The sequence below is a fragment of the Mus musculus genome, chromosome 3, assembly GCF_000001635.26.
Source record: "Mus musculus strain C57BL/6J chromosome 3, GRCm38.p6 C57BL/6J".
Classification (NCBI taxonomy): Eukaryota; Metazoa; Chordata; class Mammalia; order Rodentia; family Muridae; genus Mus; species Mus musculus.
The window spans coordinates 82,080,223-82,105,583 of record NC_000069.6 but is presented as its reverse complement, the minus strand read 5'-3'; the positions used below and the strand labels follow the sequence as shown (position 1 = coordinate 82,105,583).

The 25,361-nt window shown below is 39.9% G+C and overlaps 1 protein-coding gene across 3 annotated transcripts in view; it reads left to right on the top strand.

Moving 5' to 3' along the window:
• Gucy1a1 (guanylate cyclase 1, soluble, alpha 1) overlaps positions 1–13,157 on the top strand; it is a 53,520-nt gene extending 40,363 nt beyond the window's left edge. For all 3 annotated transcript variants that reach the window (NM_021896.6, NM_001356988.1, NM_001356987.1), the window contains exons 7-9: positions 3,457–3,600; positions 7,824–7,978; positions 10,685–13,157. In NM_021896.6, the coding sequence (NP_068696.2) occupies positions 3,457–3,600; positions 7,824–7,978; positions 10,685–10,889 (504 nt within the window). In that variant the 3' untranslated portion in view covers positions 10,890–13,157. The remainder of the gene's footprint in view (positions 1–3,456; positions 3,601–7,823; positions 7,979–10,684) is intronic.
• The last annotated feature ends 12,204 nt before the right edge of the window (positions 13,158–25,361 follow it).

Sequence of the window (25,361 nt, the reverse complement as noted above, 5' to 3'; positions counted from 1 at the left end):
TGTACAAACTAATTGTTCCCGGAGAGGTCTGCCACGTTGTCTTCTAAAAATGAGCATAGAATGAAGCGAGATTAGGGTGAATGGATGATTCTTACAGTGAGAAGGTAGAGATTAGACATCCATGGACCAGCCTCTTAACTATGGAAACTGAGATAAACAAGAACTAATTAAAGGTATGATTCACAGAGGGGGACGTTATCCTTTGTTTCTTTAGTTTTAAAGATACAAAAGATTTGTACAAACTGTCCCAAAATAGATTAATTCAATGCACAGTTGACTTGATGCTTTTCATAGGAAGTTAGCAGGAAATCAAAGTCAGCTACTTCAGACATTTAATCGCCTCCATCAAAGGCAGATACACTCAAATTAAAGATCCCCACCTTCAGATTCCATCCTCTCCTTTTCTTGCTTTGTGAGCAGAGTGATCTCCCCAATTTTAAAAGAGCAACATCAATAGCCCCCTCCAGAGCCACGAATAACGTACCGCGTCTCAGAATCTTCGTGAGCCGAACCATTATAAAGATTTTGTAGATGCTAAGTGTTATGGTTCAGGACCCAGGATTCTTTAAGGGGTGTCAGGGAACACCTAGGTGTCTGTCTAGACACTGAGGGTCTGACGAGACAAGCGTGTCCTAGATATCAAATATGTAATTTCTTTAAAACAGATATTATAAAAGGGAAACAACTACAATCTCCAGTCCTCCCAGTTTTGTTCAATTAAAAGGCGTTACTGGCTTACACTGCTTTGCTTGATTTTAGACAGTAGCAGTAAGAGTAACTGTCTCATCTTCCTCTGAAATCATCTGTTCGGCTTGTCACAGCGGTTGGTTACTCCAGAGTTCAGCCCAACATATAAAGGATATTAAGTGCTGGGAAGAAGCATATAATGTTTATGGGAATGGGCAGACCCTGTCTTCTTTTTTGTGGAGAGGCTAGAAGCCCTTGTCCTGTGAAATTTCTTACAGGAAATCTGAGGGAGTTTTGAGTTTTCTTTTGAGGGAGGGTGAGGAAGAGGCCCTTGTATAATTACAGATAAAATAATTGGCACCAGTTCAGTTCCGTTTGATGGTCTCTTGTGGGATTTACTGTTGATTTCTAGCTGTGTCCGTGGAGAATGGCTGCTCTCTCAGAACAGAGAGAAGCAAGTCTGTTTTCATCACACAGATAACGTGTGTGCCAAAGAAGTACTTGTCATCCCCTGTTTCTAGTTGCACTGGTTCTATTAAGGACTCCTATGCTGTATCTCCCCCCGTCCCCCGCCCCCAGAAAGAGCCTGTTCACAGAGTTGCTTGGCTACCTGGCTGCAGATGGAGTCAGATCTCACCACCAATCACGGTTCCCCAGCCTTCCTATCCACTGTCTCCTCATTTCCAATTCTGCATGAAAATAGCTGGAAATAGCTTATGATAAATGAGAAGGGTCTGGTTTTCAAACATTTTAAAGAATTCTTTCAGAGTTTCATACATAGTATTTTGATCATATGCATTTCTCTCCCTGAACCTCTCCCGCCTTTCTACTCATTCAATTTTATGGCCCTTTGTCTCTTTGTTAAAATCCACTGAGTTCAGTCTGGGCTGGCCAACTATTCCTAGGCACAGAGCCACCCATGGAGTGTGCTCAGTACATCAGGTGTCATGTCATTAATGAAAACTAACTTCCCCTCTTCCAGCAGCACTCAAATACCAAAAACTTCATTGATTCATCTTTTCCTCTATGCTGGGATTTTTGTCCGGGTACAGTCTTCACAAGATGTGTGCATGATATTCAAGCAGACATAAAATATGACTGCAGTGGAGGGGATAGCCACCTAATTTGCAGTACAGTTAGGAAGAAGTATTCCTCTGAAATGTTTTGTTGAGACACTATGATAAATTTTGCCTTGGGATGACTGAGGAAAACCAAGGTGTTGCTTGTTTGTGCATTACTGGGTTCAGGTGGTGCAATGAACCCAGTGAACATACTCAGTGGCTTTACATCCTAATGTGGCAGTGAAGAATATGTGGCCATAGATAGCATTCCAGCTAATGGAATGTTTGGGAGGAAACAAAGCTGATTACGGAGTAGAAGAGTTACAGATGCTAAAAAATCATAGCTCTACATAAGACTTAAAACAGACGCTTCTAATAATGTGATGTTTCAAGGGCATGAATGATAAGCAAACAGGTATCTACTGTTTGTTCTAGGCAGATGAAGAGTAAGGGAGACTGCATTTAGTGTGCTTGAGCAAGAGGCACAATGAGAAGAGAGTGTCATACCTTAGAAGAATCAAGATAAGAACAACTCTGGAGGCGTCCCAAGGACTGTAGCTGTTCCAGCAATAGTAGAAATTCTCTGAAGTTACCATAATGTTTGTCCCTCCTTCCCTTTGCTTTCTTTTTACTTTTAAAATTCATAACGGACTTTAGATGAGGATAGCATAGTGTAAGGAAAGGAGAAGTTAAACTACTTAAATGATAAGAATTACATATAGAAGTTGATAAATGAGCATATAGCTCTCTGTAGCCACTCACAGATACAACGTTGCTTGTGGAAATAACAATAAAGTTGACAGTAAGCATAGTTCAAATTTACATAGCAGCTTCTTTTTGAATATCTTTTTGAGCACTGTTGCTTTCATCCCCCAGCTGACAATTTGGCTTAATATTTTGTGATTAATATCCATGTATGCCTTTAATAATTGTCAAAATGCCCAGAAATCCTGCAGAAAAGCCCTATCACTCTTGCTTTTATTCCTAGTAATGTCTTATTTTTACATCATACTTCTTTTATTGCATTCATATAACATTGTTGGGATGATGAATTCATACAAAATGCAGTTTTGTATGAATGGGAAATTCATTATGTATGAATATGTGATGGGAAATTGATCCTATTATTATGACTTACTAGAAATTCAAACTATGGGTTGGCGAAGTGTCTCATCTCCACTATTAGGAGCACTTCCTGTTCTTCCAGAGGACATGAATTAAGTTCTGAGCACCTACATTGGGCGTCCCAATACTGCTTGTAACTCAAGCCCCAAGGAACTCGATGCCCTTTTCTGGCACCTGTAGGCACTCACACATACATGAGTTACAAATACACATATACATAAATATAAAATCATGAATAAAAATAAACTAAAAAAACAAATCCATTTGTCTATATAAAAACCATTTTATATAGTTTTTGTTGTTGTTTTGCCTTAAGAAAAGAACACATGATTAGTAGTAAATCTGCAATAGAGGCCATCTGATGATCTGATAGAGTTTTTGCAAATTGTGATGTCTTTCAGTTCACTGCCCTAAAGTCAGAAGTTGGCACCTTATGCATTTTATGAAATAAAGAGTTGCTCTGACACCTCCACTTACCCTGCTTCTCCTTAGGGCATGAGCACTGAGGTTTCTCTTGTATGCCTCTGTTATGCTGTCTTCTTCTAAACTTTTATTTATACGGGGCAAATTATATTGTATCTAGGTGGAGACCATCGGGGATGCATATTGTGTGGCAGGTGGATTGCACAGAGAGAGTGACACCCATGCTGTCCAGATAGCACTGATGGCCCTGAAGATGATGGAGCTCTCCAATGAGGTCATGTCTCCCCACGGAGAACCTATCAAGGTAAGGCCGTGACTTGTTGCACATTAGCTGGTTGTCAAAAATCTGGTGCTTTGACCAGAGTTTTATCTTATAGTAAATTTACTACTTAATCTTACAGAACACTTTTCACTTTATTACTTTTCAGCAATGGGCCATTGAAATAACCCAGACTTCTATACACTCAACTTTTTAATATCTAGTTTTAAGAAAGTCAACAAAACTTAAGAAGAAAGCTATAGTAAAGACAGGTTTAGCATTGGCCTTCTATAAGCTTAGAGAAAGCTGTGTGTTTAAGCCTTCACAACATTTTCAAATTCAGCTGTTAGACCATTTATATATTGCTGTGTCACACACTCCCCAACGTTTACTAGCAGAAATCCATAGCCATGTATACTGATTTTGTGCACCATGAGTTTAAATGAGATAGAATGCTTCCAAGTCAACCAAGAAGATGAGGGCACATGGAAGAGTTGGGATTGTACTGCCTAAACGGGAGGATCCACTCCACCTGCCTGTTGGGTAGGAGGGTAGAAATCCTGGTATCACCTGCTATTGTCTAGTCACATGCTCCATGCTCTAACATGGTGGGATGAGAGTAGTCATACTCTTCCCATGGTGGCTAACATCCCAGTGAACGACTGGTAGATGCTGCATGGCTTTTTATGACTTAAACTTACACAGCACACAAAGCCATTTCCACTTATTTTATTGTTCAGCTCTATCACACATCTGCACATAGGAGGGATTGGACATGCCAAATCTGACGATGAGTGTAGAATAGTTTGCAACTGTGTTTTAAAGGCTTCACAGCATCTCACATGAACAGATTTAGTTTCTGTAGAGTTTCTACTGTTGCGTATTTAGAGAAGAAACATGAGGGTTTTTAAAAAATATTTTGGTAAGAGATTTCATAACATCAAATAGATAGTAAAAATATCTAGACTGTTATCAATAAGGTGAATAATTGTGACATAAATTATTTTTATATGTCCAATCCATACCAGGTGATTAATGGTAGGTTTTTTTTGTTTTTGTTTGTTTGTTTTGTTTTGTTTTGTTTTGTTTTTGAGGCAGGGTTTCCTCTGTGTAGCACTAGCTATCCTAGAACTCACTCTGTAGACCACTCTGCTGGCCTTGAACTCAGAAATCCGCCTTCCTCTGCCTCCCAAGTGCTGGGATTAAAGGCATGCACCACCACTGCCTGGCAAATGGTAGTGTTTTTGTTAGTTGTCTCAATGTATTTTTTTTCTTAGTTTTGTAGCTAGGAGAATTATTTATAGTTAGCTTTAAAGATAATTACCTGGGTAATAACGGGTTAACGTTAGTGACCTGTGAAGTGAGACAGAAAAGAGGTATTTCATTGTCTATTCACTGATGTCCTGGGAAATATCTGATGGTTTTAGGCACCCACAGATAACAATACAGGACTAAGTGGGGCGTGCTTTTAGCACAGAGGAGACATGAATATAGAGAGAGGGCTGCATCTTGTGATTTAGACATTGCCTCATTCAAACTGGGAGACAACAGTTTAAAGTCTGGCCAAGTTCCTTGAGAGGCTAGATTTGAAGTCTTGGATTCAGCAATCAGAAGTCCCTTAATTTTTATCTGGTTTCCACATGGAAAAAAAAAAACTGTTTCCCTGGTGGTTTATTCTTTTCTTTTGTTTTTCTTTTGTTTAGTTTTCTTTGGAACGGTGTGCTATGCTCTGGTACAGTCACCTATGTGTGTCTCCTTACGGCAGTCCTCTTTCGTTCTCAGCCACTCAGTCTTGGAGAACTGAGTGGACTGAGAACTTGACTTCCCAGTGAGAGTCTATAGGAGGCAAGAAAGAGAGGGACCCACAGTAGGAACCTTCCTTGCTTAGTCCCAGAGACTAGGTGGAGAAAGTAGCAATACCAAAAGAACCTTCAAATGGAAGGCTTCCCTAGAAGGTCCCCTTCAAGACCTCCTGAAGGATGAAATTCTCTTTGCCTATTACTATCTCACTGTCTTTTTCCTAAAAGAAGAAGTCCATTCAGACATGTTACTCATCTTATGTTATAGGTGAACTTTTCTTCTAAAATGTAGGGCCAAGGTGAGACTGGGAGGTAGAGAAGGAGAGAGGGAGCTGTGTGGGGGAACACTTGGGCTTGCCTTTGTCTGTGAAGAGATAGACTTAAACACTACTTATGAAATAAAATAATAAAATACTAGGGTAAAGTCATCATTTAAACCAATTAGAACATTGATATACATAGAGAAACTGGTTCTAGGGAATACGTCCAAGAAAGTAAAACCTCAATAGAGTGGTACTAAGGATGTCTTTATAGCCAATTCAATATTGTGCAATTGTTAGGTGTGTAAATCCATTTTCTCTTAAAGATGAAAACCTAGGTACAGTAGACATTTAAGTTTGCTTCTTAGTGTGGAATTCTGGCTTTAAGGCTCATCTGCTTCCATGTGTTATAGATGAGGATATAACCAGAGGGAAACAAAACTACAGAATGCAGGTCTTCATCAGGATGCTTCACCTAGTGCATTGGTTTGAAAGATGGAGGGTTGGAATATGCCATCTTAAATGACTCTTGCTCATTTGCCGCAATTACTCAAAGTTATTTGTAAGAGTAAGAAAAATCTTGGGCTGGAAAGGCGGCTCAGCAAGCCTGGTGAGTGCTATTCTCAGCACTCAGAGGTAGGAGGAGAGCCGACTCTCCAGAACTGTATTCTCACCGCCAGAACTCGCTGCGGCATTTCCCTTACCACTACTGGTACTTTTACTATGTAGACCAGGCTAGTCTCAAAACACATAGATCTACCTGCTTTTGCCTCTGCCTCTCTGCCTCTCTGCCTCTCTGCCTCTCTGCCTCTCTGCCTCTCTGCCTCTCTGCCTCTCTGCCTCTCTGCCTCTCTGCCTCTCTGCCTCTCTGCCTCTCTGCCTCTCTGCCTCTCTGCCTCTCTGCCTCTCTGCCTCTCTGCCTCTCTGCCTCTCTGCCTCTCTGCCTCTCTGCCTCTCTGCCTCTCTGCCCCTGCCCCTGCCTCTGCCTCTGCCTCTCTACATCTGAAGTGTTGGGATTAAGGGTATGAGCCACCACATCCATATAGTAAATAAATTTTTAAAATTGAAAACAGAGCCCTTTAATTAAAAGCAGTACCTCAAATGACTGAGTTTTGCCCACTCTTTAAAAGTACATATAGCTAAGAAAACTTTTCAAATGGCCAGCTAGACATAGAACCTGGAAATAATGAGCATTATATGACATTCGCACGATCAGTTATAATGTGTACTGTAGCAGTTAGTTAAAGAATGTGAGCATCCTCTCACTGTATCAAGGAACTAGATCTTTTAGAATAGCTCATTTAACAATATTTCATGTAATTTCCAACATTTTGGGGTAGAGTCAGGAGAATCAGACATTCAAGACTATCCTCTAGTATATAGCCAGCATATAGCTCAAAATATGGAGAAAATATTTCACTCGAAAGCTCCTCTGACCATTCATAATTTCTAAGTTCCATTCCAGACTATGCATTCTGTTTAAGCATTGCCTAGGTTTTATGAAGTGTGGGTCTGAGTTTTTGGTCCCCATGTCTAGACTGTCTAGATTGTAAATATAGGGATCTGGACCCCAGACACTCAGATTTTCTTTGTTCTCTGTCATTTTCACTTCAGTACTAAATTCTTGTTTCCCAGGTCCTAGTCACTTAAGCAAAGGACTAGGGTTTGACATAAAGTTACTTTAAGCAAAATATTTTTTTTAGATATCCCTTTTATTTTAGAATTGGATCTATCTGCCTTGCCCAAGCTGACCTCAAACTCCACAGTTCTATAGTTACTCCCTTTTAGCCTTCTGAATATCTGGAAGCACAGGTATGTCCTTCTTGGTCTTTGTTTCAAGAATTTCCTTCTAGAATATAAAAGGACATCTTTCTTTCATATAAAGGACAACACAGGTTCCTGGGAGCAGCCTATAGATTCTTTGTTATTCTGCTGCAGTGATCCAGAGAGGCCTGAGAACATATTTATTCCAGATGTTAAAGACAGGTGGGGTAAAGCTGACCACCTGGTGGAGCAGAGTGAGCAGGTGTGCCCGCTGACTCTGCTCTCCGAATGTGGCCTTGCATGGGCAAAGGTGGCTCACTGGGGCTTTCAAAGGGTGTGGTGTTATTAGTTACTGCTTAGGAACATCTAGCATTGACACTCAAGGAAAACTGTCAGGTGAGAGGTGACTTTGCAGTGACCTGGGACACTGCTGTTTTGCCTTCAGATGCGAATTGGACTACATTCTGGATCAGTGTTTGCTGGAGTTGTCGGAGTGAAGATGCCCCGGTATTGCCTGTTTGGAAACAATGTCACTCTGGCTAACAAATTTGAATCCTGCAGTGTGCCTCGGAAAATCAATGTCAGCCCCACCACATACAGGTATGGATGGCACTAAGGACCTGAAATGCATGCATCTCACTTGACAAACTTGTCATCTTAGTCCATCCTCCATCCCTGTTTTCTCTCTTGGCGATCTTCTGGGAGAATGGAATGAACATCTTTAGCATTCCTACTTTAATGTGCTTTAAGGCTTTCACTGTCCTTGGGAGACAATTGCAGCATGAATTCTTAACAGACATTGCATTTTCTTCCACAACTTTTTACTCAGAATGTGTGTTAACCTTCTCAGTCTATCAGTGGGTATTCAGATGTGAACTGACATCCTTTGGTACAATTCTAGCAGAAGCTACCCCGAGTTAACATAATTATAACATTTTATAGGGGTAGTATTTAACAAACCTGATTACGATCAGACACCAGCCACACTTCAGGGGTGCTTGGGCTATCACAGTTTGGCCAGCTAACTACATGTATGAGGTTCCTCTGATTCCTTCACGCTGGCCAGATCCAGGTAAGTGTTACCTGAACAATCCAGGACACCTTACTTGTAAAGAATATAAATCAGTACTAGCCAAATGAAAAGGCACATGTGGTGAGCTCCAAATGCAGAGCTCCCGTGCCTCTCCCCATGCAATCTGGACCTTGTTACTGGCTCTTGCCTCAGCAGTGAGGTCATAACCAGGAGACTCTTGTAAGAATTGATGCCTTCATTCCCTGCTTCCCTTATAGAGGGAGGGTGGACTGGCTTGCTGGCTGGGTCCCCTGGCCCAGCCCACTCCTAACCTGGGCAATATTTCTGGAATCCTGATCTCATTCTGAATCCCCTCATTAGCATAAACTGAGGTGAAATCCAAAGGGCTCATAGAAAATAACAAGAATTCTGTAACTCAGGACATTTCTCAGGGTTTGAGGGTCACCCCCTGAAACCAAGGACAAGGGGTAAACTCCCTGTTTCAGAACAGTAGGAACAAGGAAGGCTCAGCAGACAAAACTGTCAGATCATTAAATGGTTTAGTCTGTATTCTTGAGGACCAACAATGGTGACATCATAACACAGGAACTGTAAACTTCATCTAGGAACACGAAGACCTCTTAGGGTGTGAGGTGGCACAGGCCTGAAATTCCAGCTACTTCGGAGGCTGAGACAGGACAAGATCAAGTTCAAGGCTTGTTTGGATACAGTGAATTCAAAGCGAGCCTGGGAAATTTATGACACCCTGTCTCAAAATGAAAACATAAAGGGGGATAGAGGAGGCGGAGGCTGAAGAGATGGCTCCGCAATTAAGAGCTGTTGCTGCTTCCAGAGGACTCAGATTTAGTACTTAGCATCCCACATAGTAGCTTATAGCCTTTCTAAATTACAGTTCCATACGTTCCAGGATCTTTTTCTGGCCTCTGTAGGCACCAGGCATATACACAACACAGTATACATGTGGAAAAAACACTCATACACATAAAACACAAATAAATAAACCTTTTTTAAAATGTTAAAGAAGTACTGGAGACATAGCTCAGTGTTAAAGGACTAACCTAGCATGCATGAGTCCTTAAGTTCAATCTCCAGTAGGGTGAAAAACAAAAACAAAAATGAACAAGAAAGAAAAAGAATCCAAAAACAAAATAACAACAGCCACGAATGCAGGCCTCTCTTTCTGTACATTTGAAAATGTACAGCTGTCAACCTGAGCCAACCACTTCCTGTACTGTGGTAACACTTTCCACATTTAGCCAGAAAATAAGCAGCCATTCCACATCCACAGACTTTCATTTACTCCGCAAATTTTGTCTTATTAAAAAAAAAATTAATGGAAACCCCCAAGTAACAGAAACTATTCTAGATGCCTACAGATCACAAGAGTATCATACTATCTAGTCTCTTGAAAATATAAAATCTTGCTTATTGTCAAGTCTTGCTGTCCCTTTATATTTAAGTCCTGTTACACAAATGTGCACCAAATAGTAGATGGTCACATGAGCAATTGAAATTCATTGTAGGCTGAGAGTGTGCCTCCCCTGACAGGGTGCTTGCTTCGTATGCTTGAAGCCCTGGGGTGAATCCTTAGCACTGCACAAAAGGAAGAGTAGTTGTGCATGCCTGTAATCCCAGTGCTTAGAAGATGGGGGCAGAAGGTTCAGAACTACAAGGTCATCCTTAGGTTGGGCTACATGAGGCATGGTCTCAAATAACCTCGTCCCACCAAAAAGTACATTTAAGTCCTAACTTTGTGGAATTAATTTTTAAAAATCTATCACTATTTCAAAAAGTAACTGTTGTATCATTTTTATCATTTTACCTTTTTTTTTTTTTCATGACTTCTTGCCCAGGATTTCTTCTCAGTTGTATTTATTGATTGAATGAATGAATGAATGAATGAATGAATGAACAATAACATTCTTTTTAACTTAGGAAATGTTTCTCAATTGCATTAAAATGATAAGTGCTTGTTATTATTAAAACCCTAGGCAATTTTGTGTTTAGGAATTCTACTATTACATAAATCACACCATCCCCAATTATCATATAATCAATCTGTCTTTTAATCTGAGTCAAATTATGAGTGAGTAGAATTTTCCATGAAATTTACTCATTGTAGTATTTCTTTTATGAGACTATTGACTTATGGAAATCCTTTAAGACCTAATAAGACTAGTATTAATATTCATTTATTTCTGTTGTCTTTTTGTCCTGAATTGCCAAGTGTTTCTGCCAGCATTAAGCTTCCATTTTATTTAAATTGTTCTCAGGTTACTCAAAGACTGTCCTGGCTTTGTGTTCACCCCGAGATCAAGGGAGGAGCTTCCACCAAACTTCCCTAGTGACATTCCTGGGATCTGTCACTTTCTGGATGCTTATCACCATCAAGGACCTAATTCCAAACCATGGTTCCAGGATAAAGATGTGGAAGATGGAAACGCCAACTTCTTAGGCAAAGCGTCAGGGATAGATTAGTGAGCCACATGCTCTTATGTTTGATGCCTTTGAAGGTGTGCAGAACCTCTGTGTTGACCTTAGGATTACAGAAGATAAAAAAAATCAGTGTTAAAATTACAGAGGCTAAACACAGGTTTCCTCTGTCTCCCATTTAAGATGGAAAAGAAAAGTGTTCACTTCAGCGCTTCAACCTTCTTCTATTTAAGAAACAGACCTCAAAAGTGACCTGTGACTTTTGGGGGCATAGTTGTGTTCTAGAACAGTCACTACCTGCACTCAAAATCCAGCACATTGTACATATTCCAGGCAACTGTAGTCAAGTTTAAGTGTTGAAGTAATGGGTTCACCTATGGCCTGTGGCCAGCACAAGCTGTGGTTATTAAAGTGTATGTGTGTGTGATAGTGTCGCCTGTAAAATCTCTGAATAGAAACAACAGTGTTTAGTTCTGCAAGAACTCCCAGCCTCTCGACTCTACATTCAATTAGATTTCCTTATTTAATCGTGTCATATGTAGCACAATAGACCAGCATCACCTTTCCAGCTACATCTTTGTGCCTATGTATGTGATTTCTTTTCCTTTTTTTTAAAAGAAAATAAGCAATTAGACATTAGATGAAATGTGATATAAGATAGTTCTACAAGTATCAAAGAATATTCTCATGTTTTGTCATTTAAAATATCCTCTATAGCACACTATATAATACAGCAAATACTTTTCTTTTTGATGTTATATGTAATAAAACATTTTAATTAATCGTAACAACAATGTACTTCCTACTAATCCACGTAAAATGTACGAATAGCAAAACTATCAGAATACAAAGACTTATAGTAACCCTAGTTAAAATGCAATAATATTCAAATTTAATAAAGTCATAGAGTTAACATTTGCATCCAGAGAGCCTGCTGTAGAGGACAGTGGTAAACTATTCACAAACATACATGTATAAATGATCCTCTACTGCCATGTTGAGCCATAAAATCCAAGGGGAAACGTTTTAACTCAGAAGTAGAAGATGAGGCTCCATTTTGTCTTTTTTGATAGCTTCTTAAGTATTTTTACTGACCATTTTAGTGTATGTGTATGTATTAGGAATCTAATTTTGTTATTATTCAGTGTACGCCTGTGAAGTGTTATTCTAGTTAAAATATTCTAATATTTTCTACAGGAACCACTAGTATCAATGAAGAAAGCTCCCCCCCCCCCATGGTTTCATTGTGGAGAACTCTAAACTTTTTTTTTTTTCTGCTGGAGTTTGAACTAATATCCTTTCCCTCCCATGCCCTCCTCTCAAGTTCCCTTTCTTCCCTTCCCATTGTGCATGTATGTATGATTCTGTGAGTGGAACACAGGGACTGTGCATGCCTGGTAAGGGCTTTTTCCCCATGAAGCTTGGATTGTATTGCTAACTGTGACAGTTTATACTCCCTCCCAAGTGAGCTCCAGTGTGAATTCTGTAAAAGGATGTGGCTTTAAAACAAGACCAGCTTCAAAGCCAAGAGAGATTGACACAGTTGAGTATTTGAATCAGTATTAGCAGAACTATAGACACGCTGACTTTCTATGTGTATATTTGAAAAGAACTTTAGTTTAAAAGTCCTTTTCTACCTCCATTAGTCTCCAAGCAGTCATCATTACCTAGCTCTAGTTTTTCCAAGGGATACGACTAAACTATTCCAGTGGATTTCTTTAAAGGCTGTTTAAAGGCTCATTAAACAGTCGCACTGATGTTGGAGAGTATCACAGGCCTTGCGAAGGTCTATTTATGATGTCACAATGATGTGAAGTTCAATGAAAATCTATGAAGACAGTAAAGAGGTAAATACCCTCTCTTTCTGGAACTAAAATTTAATACAGGGGAACTAATAGGAATCACAGACAATTAGAAAGCACAAAACAGGATGTCATCCTCTTAAGCTGTGCAGTTAGGTAGTTGCTACATTAGTAATAATCTGATTCAGATGCTTGCACAGTAAATAGAATTAATTCCCCACCGTCTTTTAGAGATGGAGATAGAGCTTAGTGACAAAGCACTTGTCTAGCATTTAGGCAGTCCTTAGTTCTAACCCAAGCGGTGTGAAGGAACTATATGCATCTCTCATGAGCATATGATGTATGATCGCACTCACTTGTGTCGCCTGTGTACACACCTGGGGCAAATGGAGGAACTTTATCTAATTCAAGTCAAAAGAAGTATAGAAGCTCCATGTACGGTTCCTATAACTTTTCTATTATTTTGTCATTTTATCTAAATAAAAACATTATCAAGCATTATTTTCCTGGAGCAACTATCTGTCATCAGTTCTTGAGACCTGCTTATGATTGTCCATTAACTATAGAAAGTGGAAAGCAGATCCAGGGTGTGTCAGAACTCCTGGGGGTCAAGCTATCTCTGGGTGTGGGTGGGTTGGGAGAGGCAGGAGCACAGCATCCACTCCCAGGTGCAGGTGCAAACCTGAAGGAACCCTGAGATGCTACCTTACACTAATCAAAATGGTTAAGAACAAAAATTCATGTGACAGCAGATGCTGGTGAGGGTGTGGAGAAAGAGGGACACTCTTCCAATGCTGGTGGGATTGCAAGCTAGTACAACCACTTTGGAAATCGATCTGGCAGTTCCTCAGAAAACTGGAAATAGTTATACCTGAATACCCAGCCATACCACTACTGGGCATATATCAAAATATGCTCAAACATATAGCAAGGACACATGCTCCTCTATGTTTATAGTAGCCTTATTTATAATAACCAAAACTTGGAAACAGTCCAGATGTCCCTCAACATAAGAATGGATGCAGAAAATGTGCTACATTTATACAATGAGTACTACTCAGATATTAAAAAATAATGGCTTCATGAGATTTGCAGGCAAATTGATGGAACTAGGAAATATCATCCTGAGTGAGGTAACCCAAACACAAAAGAACACACATGGTATGTACTCACTGATAAGTGGATATTAGCCCCAAAGCTCAGAATACCCATGATACAACTCACAAACAATATGGAGCTTAAGAAGAAGGAAGACCAAAGTGTGGATGCTTCAATCCTACATAAAAGGAGGAATAAAATAATCACAAGAGGTAGAGGGAGGACGGCACCTGGAAGGGAAAGAAAAGAGGGAGGGAAAAGGGGGGGCAGGATCAGGTACTGGAAGGGACAGGAGAGAAGTACAGAGGGTCAGTAAATTGAATAGAAATATGTAGCAGTGGAGGATGGAGAACTGGGGTTAGCCACAAGAAAGTCACAGATGTCAGGGAAGTGAGAGGTTCTCAGAACCCAACAAGGATGACTTTAGCTGGAATATTGCAACAAAGGGGAGAGAAAGCATATAGAGTCCATCTCCCATAGATATGCATTGCCCTCAGTTGAGGGATGGAGCCACCCACCCATCTCAAAATTTTCAACCCAGCTGTTCCTGTCCAAAGGAAAGACAGGGGCAAAAAAAAAAAAAAAAAAAAAATGGAACAGAGACTGAAGAACAGGCCATCCAGAGACCGCCCCACCTAGGGATATATCCCAACTGTAGACAACAAACTGCAAACTATTTGTGACACCAAGAAGCGTTTGCTGACAGGAGCCTGGTATGACTGTTTCCTAAGAGGTTCTACCAGCACCTGACCAATACAGATGCAGATACTCACACTCAACCATCAGATTGAGACTGGGGAGCCCAGTGGAAGAGCTAGGGGAAGGACTGAAGGAACTGAAGGGGATTATAACCTCATAGGAAGAACAATATCAACTAACTGGACCACCCAGAGCTCCCAGAGAATAAACCACCAGCCAAAGAGTATTCATAAAGGGATCCACGGCTCCAAATACATATGCAGCAGAGGATGACCTTATCTGACATCAATGGGAGGAGAGGCCCCTTAGTCATACAGGGATGCTTGATCAGTGGAGTGGGAGTGGGTGAGTGGGTGGAGGAGCACCCTCATAGAAGCAGAAGAGAGGGGGTGAGGTGGAATGGAGGCTTGGGGAGGGGTAACCAGGAAGATGGATATCACTTGAAATGCAAATGAATAAAATGAATAATAATAATTTGAAAAAGCAGATCCATAGCCTTCTACATATGCAATAGTGTTAGAACCATGAGAAAAGGGATATGCTGGATCTTAAAGGATGAAGGTACAATGTGTGTTTTTCAAAAACTGTTTCAGGAAATGCATAGATAACAATGAAGACTCATGTGTACAGGTGATTGCATGAACAGTTGTTTCCACCTTAGTGAAAAACAGTTCATGCTACATCTTGGGTATTTTGCCAAAAGTATGAACAAGATAACTGAATAAGTAAAGTGCTTACAAACGTAGTGACAACTGTTCAGTCCCAAGACCCATGCAAAAAGTGTAGCATGATGGTTCACACATAAAATCTTAGCATAAATGAGGTGGAGACAGACTCCAAGTCCAGGTTCACTGGCCATCCAGTTTTGCCTGCTGGCAAGTTCCAAGCCATTGATAGACCCTGTCTTGAAAACATCAAAAGGTGGATACACATAATTTGTAACATTTGGGTGTATCTCTCAACTCCATATGCACATCCATGTGGACCTGCACACTCACACACACACACACACACACACACACACACACAGCAGGAACAGAAACTGGGCTAACACTGGGATGACATATAAACCTCAGCTCTTTAGTACTTTCCATTCATTGTGAGGAACAGAAGATTGCATCATTGTCACTTGTCTTTCTTTTGAATCCCACTACTGCCTGCCCCTCTCAGACCTGTCCTATGCTCAGGTTTGAAGGCGTAACACTGAACATGATGTTTTTATATTGTAGACAGTCGAGGAGATGGATGAACAAGGGTGTCTGCTCCAAATGTTGGTGGGTATAGACATGGCCCTTTAAAGATTGCTCAGTTAGGAAGCTGCCTAAGGCAGACTCTACCTGACAGTCTCACTGAAGTCTAGCTACGAATAGCTTCATGGAGTCTTATTTTGGTTTTAATTAACACAACATATTATTCAAACTGTTTTATGTGAATATACTTCAAAGCACAATATGAATACTATATATGTGTCGATGGGGTATCTTGAAAGATCATACATTAGTCAGCTTCTTGCTAGTGTAACACAAACCTGAGAAAATCAAATTGTAGAGAGAAATGTGTTGCTTTGGTTTATAGTTCTGAAGGCAGTGGTCCATGGTGGGTAATCCTAAGGTTAGTAGACCTCTGGAGGGGGAGTGTTGGAACCAAGTGTTCATGCCATAGCTGGGAAGTGAAGTGGAACAAAAATAGGAAAGAAAAAGAGAGGGGTTCCACCACTCCCTCAAGAATGCCTTCAATTGCTGACAGATTTCCATTAGTCCCTTCCTGATAAAGTTTTCTTTAATTGCCAACTCTGCCATGGTAAGGACTAAGCCCTTAATTTAGAGGTCACTGGGGGAACCATCATGAGCTAAACTATTTCAACTCCCTGCTTTCCACTGATTTGACATCACCTACTTATGCATTTTGGTGTTAACTCATCCTTTATGTGTGTGGGACAGTTACATAAAGAGTTAAATTTTGGTGGGGCCAATACACACTACCCGTGAATGGTGCAAAGGCAGTCACTACCATCTTTCTCCAAGCTGAAATTGCTCAGTAGAGATGAGAGGGAGGGCAATCCATTTGTCCACATACAATAACCAGTTGGGGCAGCCTCAATTTGCTTTATTAAGCAGAAAATAGCAACAAATAATTTCTAACCAGAATTAACAATGACATAATATAACATACAGTCGTCGGTTGGAAGACTTCAGATCCTAGAAAGTCTTTGTGTCTTTTAGAGAGATGGAGATGAATAATGCTTTCTGTGGAAGCAGTAAGTTTCCTGTTGTTGTTGTAAGTTCAGTTTCCTTCTCTTAGGATGTCCGGATCCAGCTTTCTGATGGTGATGTTCCCTTTAAATGTTTCCCTTATTCTACTTATGATATGACCCATGTGATATTTCTATCTGAAGTCGCTTCAAATACTGTGTATGTAATTAAATCTCTGTATTTCCTAGTCTCTCTCTCTCTCTCTCTCTCTCTCTCTCTCTCTCTCTCTCTCTCTCTCACACACACACACACACACACACACACACACACACACACACACACATACACACACATCTATTGTGACCAACACACATGGCCCACATTTTTTTATCTAAAATTTTACCTCCTCATTCAAATTTGATGTTCCTGTAAGAAAATAGAAAAGTTTTCATAAATGGACATATTTTTAAAATTCAAAACAACAAGTAAAAGAAAAATGTAATAATCTCAAAAATAAACTCTTCCATTATCTGGGTAGACTTGCTACCACCATAATCAAGTTACATTCATGATATGTTACTATGTTAACCTTAAAAATAGCAGTTGAAACCAAGGCAAAATTTAAATGGCAGATTTAAGACTTAATCTAAGATATTCCATAAAAAGACTGTAGAGAGGAGTGTTTTCAAGCTTTTAAATTTTTTTGAACACATGATGCCAGAAAAAGAAACTGTAAGTGAATCTCACAGAATTTGAAGAAAATTGTTTAGCAGAAAATCACTGCATGTGCCTAAGTCCTAAAACTCCTGCTAAGATGTTTGTTTATTCTGAAATGCTGCCAATCCCATCTTTATGGTAGAAAGAATTATGGGTTAACTTCAGGATCAACTAAAACAAAACAAAACAAAACAAAGTACAAAAAAAAACCCAAAAACAAAAAAAAAATGCTGTTATAGAAACTGGACAGAACACTGTATTAGGCAATCCACATGGTAAAAGCAGAAAAACCGAATTCACTTGAAAGCTATGGTGATATGGTGACAGTGGCTGCGGATCCTGCACCTTTATAAATATTGTAGCAATTTCTAATGACTAAAGAAAACTCTGTGGCTTTCAGGCAGTATTTATTCACAACAGCTACCTATAATTCACAAGATCACAGGGCATTGTTTCTAACTTTAGAACCTATCTGTACTGCCTAATTGAAAATTTGAGTCCTTGGGCCAATATAGAAATATACATTTATGTCGGAGTTATCCACTATGAGTGAAAACCAGACAGATCACCCACTTCTGCTAGTTTGTTTGAGCCACAAGGGTTCAAGGCATATCTGTGTCTACCAGAACCCATCCAAGACCTCACAACGTGTTCTTTTCTGCCTATGTTTTTAGCAGCACTCAGTCACAATCACTTGATGAATCTCTAGGATGTTTCAGCTCTTTTTTCCTCAGCATTAACACCATTCCCACACTAGAAGAAAAGAGGATAGTTAGGTCAGTTTAAAAGTTAAGTGTATTTTGAAAACACAATAAATCACACAACATGGACAGTGCTGTGACTTCGTGGTGAGGATGGAGTGTTTGTAGGAGAAAGAGGTCACTGCAAAGTTAGGAAGACAGCATTGTTCCTTATAAAGTATTTATTTACATTGCAGGTATGGGTGTTTTGCTTGCATGTATGTCTGTGTACTATATAAGTGTCTGATGCCTAGGGAGGGCAGAGGAGGGTGTCAGATCCCTTGGGACTGGAGATACAAATAGTTGTGAGCAGTCACCACTTGGCATCGATTAAAACCTGAATCCAGGTCACCTTGAAGTGCTCTTATCCTCTGAGGCAAATTCTCCAAGCCCTTACATTTCTTAATCAGATTCAGATACAGGTCCAATAAGAACATCTTTTATCTTCCAAGCCCTAAGGCTTGCCCACTGCTCCCTACCCCTTACGAGTGCCATCACCTTTCATATCATTTACACTGAGGCCCAAGTCTCTAAAACATAAATCTTTTTGAGGTAAAGCAAACTACACAACACGTATTCCTATTGTATCTCTACTGACCATTCCACTTGGTGAGAAGTATCTTTACCAGAGAAGCAGGATGTATTGCTAACTACAGACTATCGTGGTCAGCAAGAGGAAAATCTCTGACCATTGCATCTCTTAAATCCTAAAGGTATCCTACTTCCTTTCTGATTGCATTCTATAAGCTCAGACTAAGTGAAATGTCCACCGTTGCTGTGTGAAACAATAGGGAGAAATGGGACCAATTAGGGTGATCGGCACAGTCTGTGTCGTAAATATTTATCGAAGGTTTACTCATGCCTGGCATTGTTTTACACCTTGTACTGCCTGTTATTTCAGTGTCCCACATTATCATGAGATTTATGGGATTGCTCAGAGTAGGTCCATCTGCGGTCAGGATGGGATATATAATACTGAGAGCAGGTGACAGTGGAGAGAGCATCCTTATGGGGCGACACCTTCAAGCCTCCACAGAGACTGACTGAATTTCTTTCTTGTTGAACCAGCCAAATAATTGATATGCTCTCTGGTTTGTGTCTGTCAGTTGGAGTGCTTACTTCACATGGTCTGGGAGCCACTGGCTCCAGAGAAAGAAGAAACACACCCAAGTTGAGAGAAAAATGCATCCTCCCTACTATACCCCTACATTGTTTACAGATGAGGGAGGAAGGACATCTCTGAACAGGCACACTCGGAAATAACCCTTGTCATCTCTTTGCAATACCATGGACATGCCTTGTTCTGACAGGTACGACCATGCTGTTATGTGTCCTTGGCCTCAGCATGCCTTAAAAAGGGATTGCAGAATTTCCTCCCTCCTCTCCCCATAGGCTTAATAAAAAATGAATCTGTTTCTAGACAGTCAGCTCTTGTAGTCCGGCTGTCTCATCTACCTAGCTGCAGCTGAGAAAAACTTTTCAGGAGGAATTTGGCATAAGGAATGGGAGTGTGGCCAAGCACTTAAGGGACTCTCGTGTGCAAGATTTGGAAATAGTCTAAAGAATCTTCCTGTAGCTAATACAACACAGCTAGGGAACTAGGCATATTTCATAGGGAGTTTTCTGTAAATTGAATATCATTAACTTTTCATTATTGACATCAGATGAGAGGAAGACAGGAAACTAAATAGTTACCTAAATGTAATTTGATCCGTTCGCTTGAAGTTCATTGCAAGAAGAGGTATGGTTTTTTAACACAACCTATTCCTCAAAACCACCACCTATCTAGTAATGAAAATCTCAGTGGCTCCCAGATGTCTGCTTTTTAAATCAAATTGTAAAGAAGTTTTTAAAATCAATTTTCAATTCAAGGAGTTCATTTCAGTGTCTCTTACCAAGGATGAGTGGCCTACTAGATGGCAAGCATGGTTGGCTGCTGGGATTTCTATAAATATGTGTGCTACCTAGAAACCATTTCAGTATATCACGTTTCTTAGATTGTGAGTGGATCAAGTGGGGCTTGGGTCATCAAGTCTCCTTAGATGCTTTCTGTATTGCTTACTCTCTTCTAGACTCTGTAGGCTGTGATAAAGATAATCAAAGGTCAATATGCTGAGGCTAGATAAATACGTCCCAAATGTCACAGGGCTGAATCTGGGGTAAAGTTGAGGAATCCATATTTAGCTAATTGCTGAGCTATAAGTTGAAGAGGAACAAGAGATATGGGCTCTAGAAAAGACAATTGGTTGCTCATAGGGCTTTTCTGCATTTATACATATTTACATAATCAATACGCCTTTACTGTCACACAGAACAAGTGACCGTTCTCCTTTTCATTCACGCTTTATCTTGGAAACACTCCTCAGGATGATTTCCCTGTCTCAGAAAAGATGCCTTACACTCGGGTCCCACTTTCTTTTAGCCTTTCACTTTATAGTTGGGGTTTGTTAAAGCCTAATACCAAAAGTAACTACTAAATATTACTATCTTCACATAGAGCATCACTCCCAAGTCTGTAATGTAAATATTGCTTTTATTTTCTCAGATGAAGTGATGAGATGAGACCTGTGCTAAAGCTTTATGAACACACAGTTTTGACTGAGCCTAGAGTGTTTCTATCTGACTATCTCAAGGTCTACACCTGGACACCTTTAGTCTCCACACGATCTCATCTTCAGCAATCCTGGACCTTGAAAGCTTGAGCTCCCAGCGTCTGTCTGCAAACCTAGGCCTAGAATGCTTTAGCCTCAGATACTTACTACTGAATAAACACACCCTTTCTAGCTTTCAGAACTCTGGTAGGCTGGTTCAATTCAAGTGTTTTGGTTCAAACTCCTCTCCAACTGATTCAAACTGGCTTCTTTTGGTTTCTGACTGAATTGCTCAACTTGGAAAGATTGCCTCTGATCTTCATGAATTGAACTGCTCTAAACTCAACCATTCTTAACTGAACTAAACGAAACTGAACTGAACTCCACTGTAGTCTCCCTCACTACTCGTTTTTTATTATTTATTTATTAGGTATTTTCTTCATTTACATTTCCAATGCTATCCCAAAAGTCCCCCATACCCTTCACCCCCACTCCCTTACCCACCCACTCCTACTTCTTGGCCCTGGCATTCCCCTGTACTGAGGCATATAAAGTTTGCATGACCAAGGGGCCTCTCTTCCCAATGATGGCCGAATAGGCCATCTTCTGATACATATGCAGCTAGAGACATGAGCTCTAGGGGTACTGGTTAGTTCATATTGTTGTTCCACCTATAGGATTGCAGACCCCTTTAGCTCCTTGGGCACTTTCTCTAGCTTCTCCATTGGCGGCCCTGTGATCCATCCAATAGCTGACTGTGAGTATCCACTTCTGTGTTTGCTAGGCCCTGGCATAGCCTCACAAGAGACAGCTATATCAGGGTCCTTTCAGGAAAATCTTGCTAGTGTATGCAATGGTGTCAGCATTTGGAGGCTGATTATGGGATGGATACCCGGGTATTGCAGTCTCTAGATGGTCCATCCTTTTGTCTCAGCTCCAAACTTTGTCTCTGTAACTCCTTCCATGGGTGTTTTGTTCCCAATTCTAAGAAGGGACAAAGTGTCCACACTTCGGTCTTTGTTCTTCTTGAGTTTCATGTGTTTTGCAAATTGTATCTTGTATCTTGGGTATTCTAAGTTTCTGGGCTAATATCCACTTATCAGTGAGTACATATTATGTGAGTTCTTTTGTGATTGTGTGACCTCACTCAGGATGATGCCCTCTAGGTCCATCAATTTGCCTAGGAATTTCATAAATTCACTCTTTTTAATAGCTGAGTAGTACTCCAAAGTGTGAAATCTAAGTTGATCAAGGAACTCCACATAAAACCAGAGGCACTGAATTATATTCATTTATTATATTCATTTATATTCAAAATTATAGAGGAGAAAGTGTGAAAAAGCCTCCAAGATATGGGCACAGGGGGAAAATTCCTGAATAGAACAGCAATGGCTTGTGCTGTAAAATCGAGATTCGACAAATGGGACCTCATAAAATTGCAAAGTGTCTGTAAGGCAAAAGACACCATCAATAAGACAAAAGGGCCACCAACAGATTGGGAAAGGATCTTTACCTATCCTAAATCAGATAGGGGACTAATATCCAATATATATATAAAGAACTCAAGAAGGTGGACTCCAGAAAAACAAATAACCCCATTAAAAATGGGGCTCAGAGCTAAACAAAGAATTCTCACCTGAGGAATACCAAATGGCTGAGAAGCACCTGAAAAAAAATGTTCAGCATCCTTAATCATCAGGGAAATGCAAATCAAAACAACCCTGAGATTCCACCTCACACCAGTCAGAATGTCTAAGATCAAAATTCAGGTGATAGCAGATGCTGGTGAGGATGTGGAGAAAGAGGAAACCTCCTCCGTTGTTGGTGGGATTGCAAGGTTGTACAACCACTCTGGAAATCAGTCTGGCGGTTCCTCAGAAACTTGGACATAGTACTACTGGAGGATCCCGCAATACCTCTCCTGGGCATATATCCAGAAGATGCTCCAACAGGTAAGAAGGACACATGTTCCTAGCAGCCTTATTTATAATAGCCAGAAGCTGGAAAGAACCCAGATGCCCCTCACTACTCCTTAAGTACTCTCTCTTTCCTGTCTGTCACCTTGAGAGCTGGGCATATCCTATCTTTGACTCATTTTGTCAAGTCTTTCTCTGGTTTGTCACTTTGTCTGCCCCTCACCTAGCTGTCACTTTCAAATTTGGCTGTCAACTTCACCTTAAAGGTGTATACTAAGGGTGTGTCTGTATTTCAGTGAGAGAAATTAAAGGTCTGTGGCATGTCTGCATTCCAGACAGATCATACAGACACAGTAGGTCTTTAGATGGAATTCCTTTTGAGCAGATATGTTGCTGGATTAAAAAAATCCCTCTATATAATTCCTTTAGACGGTTGTAATCCATACATCACATTGACCTGATGATTTCTTTATTTTTATAATACTTTTATTAAGGTAAGTATAATCTTTGTACAGTTTATGCTTCTCTCACCAACTTTTTAGTCTATTTTAAAGTTTTGTAAGCTATATAATCATGTTGTTTTACTCTGTTCTGTGTTCTTTTTGTTTAACTCAGCCATAGTTTGTTTCTGTCTATTACTATGTAGAACTATGATGAAAAAGACAAAAAAAAATTCTCTGAGCATTCTGGAGAGACAAACTTTTGAAAAAATAAGAAAAATTGTTTCTCTGGTAGAGAAGTGAGTTCTAATAATAATGAGGTTGTTTCTTCAACAAAACACAAGGCCAATAAGAGAATAGGAATTTGATATAGTCATAAGAGTTATGTATGAAGAAGTTCTGCTGATATTGGCAATCTGTAATATTTAACTGGAAATATAATCTGGACACTGATCTTAGGGCCTTAGTAAGCTTGGACTGCTGTTAGACATCCTGAAGGCATAATTTACCAACACATTATTGCTCACCAGTCCTGAGGCTGGTAATCCAAGACCACAGTGACAGCAAATTTAATTCCTGGTGAGGGCCCTGTGTCCTGATCCAATGTGCTGCTGGTTTAGGAAATAACCATTATATATTTTTTGAACATCTGATTCCGTGATTGGTAGATCTGTTTGGAAAGGTTACAGAGTAGTGAACTCTTGCTGGAGGAAGTACATTCCTGAGAGAAGACTTAGAGAGGTGGGGCCTTGTCCCACTTTCAGTTCATTCTTCAAGTTTATAATTGAAGATATGAACTCTCAGCTTTTTGTTCCAGTTGCTGTCTGCTATGCTTCTCCCACCATTATGGACTCTCTCTCTCTGCAAAAATAAGCTCACATAAATTCTTGCTTCTATAAATTGTCTCAATTGAATTTCATCACAGCAACAGAAAAGAAATAAATACACCTGCTTGTTCGCATATCTCTCTCACACAGTGGAGAAAAGCTTAGCCCCTCTCATCTTCTGTAAACTCTTGTCACATTTCACAAGCCCTGCTTCCATGCTTTTCTCTTCATCCACTTACCTGTCATGGACCCTGAATAACATCATATTGGCTCTCCTGGGTTTAATAAATAAATTTTAGAGGGGTATACACATTCAGGCCATGCATACTCTCTGAATTATTTCAGAATTTGTTTCAGAAACAAATCGCTAGCTAGAGTTTGCCACTATAACAAATTCCACAACTTTGGTGGGTTGTGACCATAGAAATTTTCATTTTGTAATTCTACAGACCAGACTTCCTAAAATCAAGGTGTCATCTAGGCTACTTTTAGGGGGAATTTCTAGAGGTAATCAACTCCTTGCAGCATCTAGACATCACCTGTGCCTGTTGGTTCACAGCCTCTTCAAACTATTGTTCCTACCTTTTACTTTAAATTCCCTTTTGAAATTTTGATTCAGTTTCAATACTTCAGAGAAATGTCCCCATATCAGTGTTCTTGAAATAATCACATTTTCTACCTGCCTATTACTGTGTCATTTGATAACTTCATAGGCTGTGGAGATGAGTGTATAGACTTTTGACAAGATAGGATCTTATTCTCTCTCCTATAAGTGCTAGCTCAGTACTGGTGACTCAGTTCTGTCAACTCTGCTGTTTTTACATGTGAGTAACTCTTTTCTTCCTGGAAGTCAGTTTTAATGTTCATTCAGATGGAAGAAACCACTGACTTCCACGGGACACCTAAAGAGTGAGTCTGCTCTTAAAGATCAATTATTCATGGGCATTTTAAATAGTCTCTTGGCAAGAATAAAACTGAAAGAAATCAATTCCAAAGACAAAATAAATAAGAGCTGCTCCACAAGCTGAATTCATTTAATTTAGAAGATAATGAATTAAGACAGACCCCAGAGTGGACTAACTTTGTTTCACATGGATTAATGGAATCACACACATCTGGGCCCACTGTTCTGTTGACATTGGCTACTGCTTCTTGAGCTCCATCGAGAATAAGGGAAGGGATGATGAATCCGGCTTATGTACGCTGTAATGCTGGTATGAGGTTTAAGTGCATTGTTTTTAACTCAAATGGAACATGTGTGAATAAGAATTATTTGTATTTTTAACAAACACAATACTTAAATGGATTATGAAGCTCCCAATTGATAAGAGTTTGCTACATGTAAAGCACTATATGTCCTTTAAAATATTGTTACATTGAATACCCTTGATTTCCTTATGTTAGAAGAAGAAATTAGTGTTTCATAAGATTCACAGTTGCCAAAGAGCAGGACTTCTGTGAATATCATTCTCTTGTCTCCTTCATGAATTTCTCT